This window comes from Myotis lucifugus, unplaced genomic scaffold (assembly GCF_000147115.1).
Source record: "Myotis lucifugus unplaced genomic scaffold, Myoluc2.0 scaffold_365, whole genome shotgun sequence".
NCBI lineage: Eukaryota > Metazoa > Chordata > Mammalia > Chiroptera > Vespertilionidae > Myotis > Myotis lucifugus.
This window is the reverse complement of record NW_005871413.1, coordinates 80,042-82,649: the sequence shown is the minus strand read 5'-3', so window position 1 is coordinate 82,649 and position 2,608 is coordinate 80,042. Positions and strand designations below refer to the sequence as shown.

General features: G+C 45.7%; 1 protein-coding gene across 1 annotated transcript; it reads right to left on the bottom strand.

Annotated features, from left to right (window-relative positions):
• Positions 1-195: 195 nt before the first annotated feature.
• Positions 196-2,054, bottom strand: LOC102421927 (zinc finger protein 883-like). The gene is made up of 2 exons (XM_014466822.2): positions 1,971-2,054; positions 196-1,497 (listed from the first exon to the last, which is right to left on the bottom strand). Exons 1-2 carry the CDS (start codon positions 2,052-2,054, stop codon positions 196-198), a joined length of 1,386 nt encoding a protein of 461 aa, XP_014322308.2.
• Positions 2,055-2,608: the final 554 nt, after the last annotated feature.

The window sequence follows — 2,608 nt, the reverse complement described above, 5'->3', positions numbered from 1 at the left end:
TTATAGAATCAACTTGAAAAACATGAGGCAGCAAACAAAGGAAAGAGTAAAATATTTCTTTTATCATCCTTAGGTTCTTTGCTAGATTGTAAACTCCATGAAAGCAGGATAACTTCCCTATCCTTAACACCTGGCCTATAATAAATACTCAAAACATAAAATAAAAAAAAACTGAACTAAGAAGCTATTAGTTTCCTAGACATTTCCTCTACTGTGAACTCTCTTATGATAACGAAGGCTATGGATCCTGGTAAAAGACTTCCCACATTCACTGCACTCATATGGCCTTTCTCCAGTGTGAAGTCTCAGGTGACCTACAAGGCCATTGCTACTAGTAAAAGAATTCCCACATTTAGGGCACACATAAGGCCTTTCTCCAGTGTGAACTCTCTGGTGATGGACAAGGCCACTTCTGCTGGTAAAAAATTTGCCACACGTACTGCACTCATAGGGCTTTTCTCCCGTGTGAAATCTCTGATGATAATGGAGGCCAGTGCTACTTGTAAAAGATTTCCCACATTCATGACACACATAAGGCCTTATTCCACTGTGACCTCTCTGATGATAACGAAGGGACTCCTTTCTTGAAAAAGATTTCCCACATTCATTGCACTCGTAAGGCTTTTCTCCAGTGTGAACTCTCTGGTGCTTATGAAGGCCTTGGATTTTGATAAAAAATTTCCCACATTTGTTGCACTCATAAGGCTTTTCTCCAGTATGAACTCTCTGATGATATTGAAAGCCATTGCTACTCTTAAAAGATTTTCCACATGCAAGGCACTCGTAAGGCCTTTCTTCAGTGTGAACTGTCTCATGACTCCGGAGGCCACTGCTACAGCTAAAAGACTTCCCACATTCACTGCACTCATAAGGCTTTTCTCCAGTGTGAACTCTCCGGTGGCTGTGGAGGGCACTGCTACAGCTAAAAGATTTCCCACATTCACTGCACTCATAAGGCCTTTCTCCTGTGTGAAATCGCTGATGATAATGAAGGCCAGAGCTACTGAAGAAAGATTTCCCACACTCACTGCACTCATAAGGCCTTTCCCCAGTGTGAACTCTCTGGTGACTCCGGAGGCCACTGCTACCAGTAAAAGATTTCCCACACTCACTGCACTCAAAAGGCTTTTCTCCAGTGTGAACTCTCCGGTGGCTGTGGAGGGCACTGCTACAGCTAAAAGATTTCCCACATTCACTGCACTCATAAGGCCTTTCTCCTCTGTGAAATCTCTGATGATAGTGAAGGCCAGAGCTACTGAAGAAAGATTTGCCACACTCACTGCACCCATAAGGCCTTTCTCCAGTGTGAACTCTCTGATGATAAGGAAGGTAATACATCCTTGAAAAAGACTTCCCACACTCACCACACTCACCGCACTCATAACGTCTTTTTCCGGAGTGAACGCTCTGATGACAGTGAAAAGTAGAAAGTTTGCTAAAACATTTTCCACATTCCCGGCCCACGAAACGCTGTCTTTCAGGACAAATATTCCTGTCCTGAACACATGTGTGGATGCCGCCAGTGGTTTTATGAGATTCTTCCCGGATGTCATCGTTATTTCTGCTTTGAAAACTCACCTCAGATGTCAAGATTTCATTTGTTCTATCCCTGGTGGGAGTAGCCTGTTGCTGTAGATGTCCTGACCCGGTGAACACGTCTTGTCCAAATTCCCCACAGGTAGAAGGTTTCTGTGACACACTAAAATCACCGCCCCTCGCAAGAGAGATGCTGTCCACATCTCTAACGAAAGGCTTCTCTGTCCTATGCTGCTTCTGGTGCTGGTCAAATGTTGCACGGAAATAAAATCTTTTTGCACATGCCCCACACCTCAACAGTATCTGGCTGGGTTGGGTTTCCTTCAGTTCAACCAGCTGGAAAATGTTTCCCAAGACGGGCCCACAACTCCCACAGGGTGGCTCTCCTGGGAAGACAAGGCTACCTTGGGATTCCTGGCCTGTGACACTCTTACAGAAACCTTCTGTTCAGGGGGAGCCGCCACATCCTCTGCGCCACAGCAGCAACCTGAAGAAAAGGAAACGCTGGTGAGGTACATGTTGACCTGATAGGGAAGGGGTAGCCTCACCACAAATATCCATTTGCCACAGCGAGGCATGATTTTATGGGATGATTTTCTTTTGTTTCAAATATTTTTATAGATTTCAGAGAGGAAGGGAAAGGGAGAGGGAGGTAGAAACATCAATGACGAGAGAGAATCATTGATTGGCTGCCTTTTGCACGCCCTCTACCGGGGATCAAGCCCGCAACTCAGGCATGTGCCCTTGACCGGAATCAAACCTGGGACCCTTCCGTCCATTGGCTGATGTTCTATTCACTGAGCCCAACCGGCTAGGGTAGTGGTTGGCAAACAGCGGCTCGCGAGCCACATGCGGCTCTTTGGGCCCCTTGAGTGCGGCTCTTCCACAAAATACCACATGCGGCGCGCACGTACAGTGCGAAGTGACTTAAAATTTTAAGTAAAGTTTATAAGTAATTTTAGGGACGCTGTGGAGTGAAAGAGATGTAGTGTCGACGATTGAGAAAGGTATGTTGAGATGGTCTGGCCAATGAGAGAGGATGAACGAAAGGAGATAGACGAAACAAGTATAC

What these genes read in the sequence shown, in the direction of transcription:
- LOC102421927 (XM_014466822.2), bottom strand. Translation starts at nt 2,054, where the DNA reads ATGTACCTCACCAGCGTTTCCTTTTCTTCAGGTTGCTGCTGTGGCGCA. An exon ending in CCCCTGAACAGAAGGTTTCT is followed by an intron (nt 1,498 to 1,970) that starts GTAAGAGTGTCA and finishes ACATGTGTTCAG; the next exon opens with GACAGGAATATTTGTCCTGA.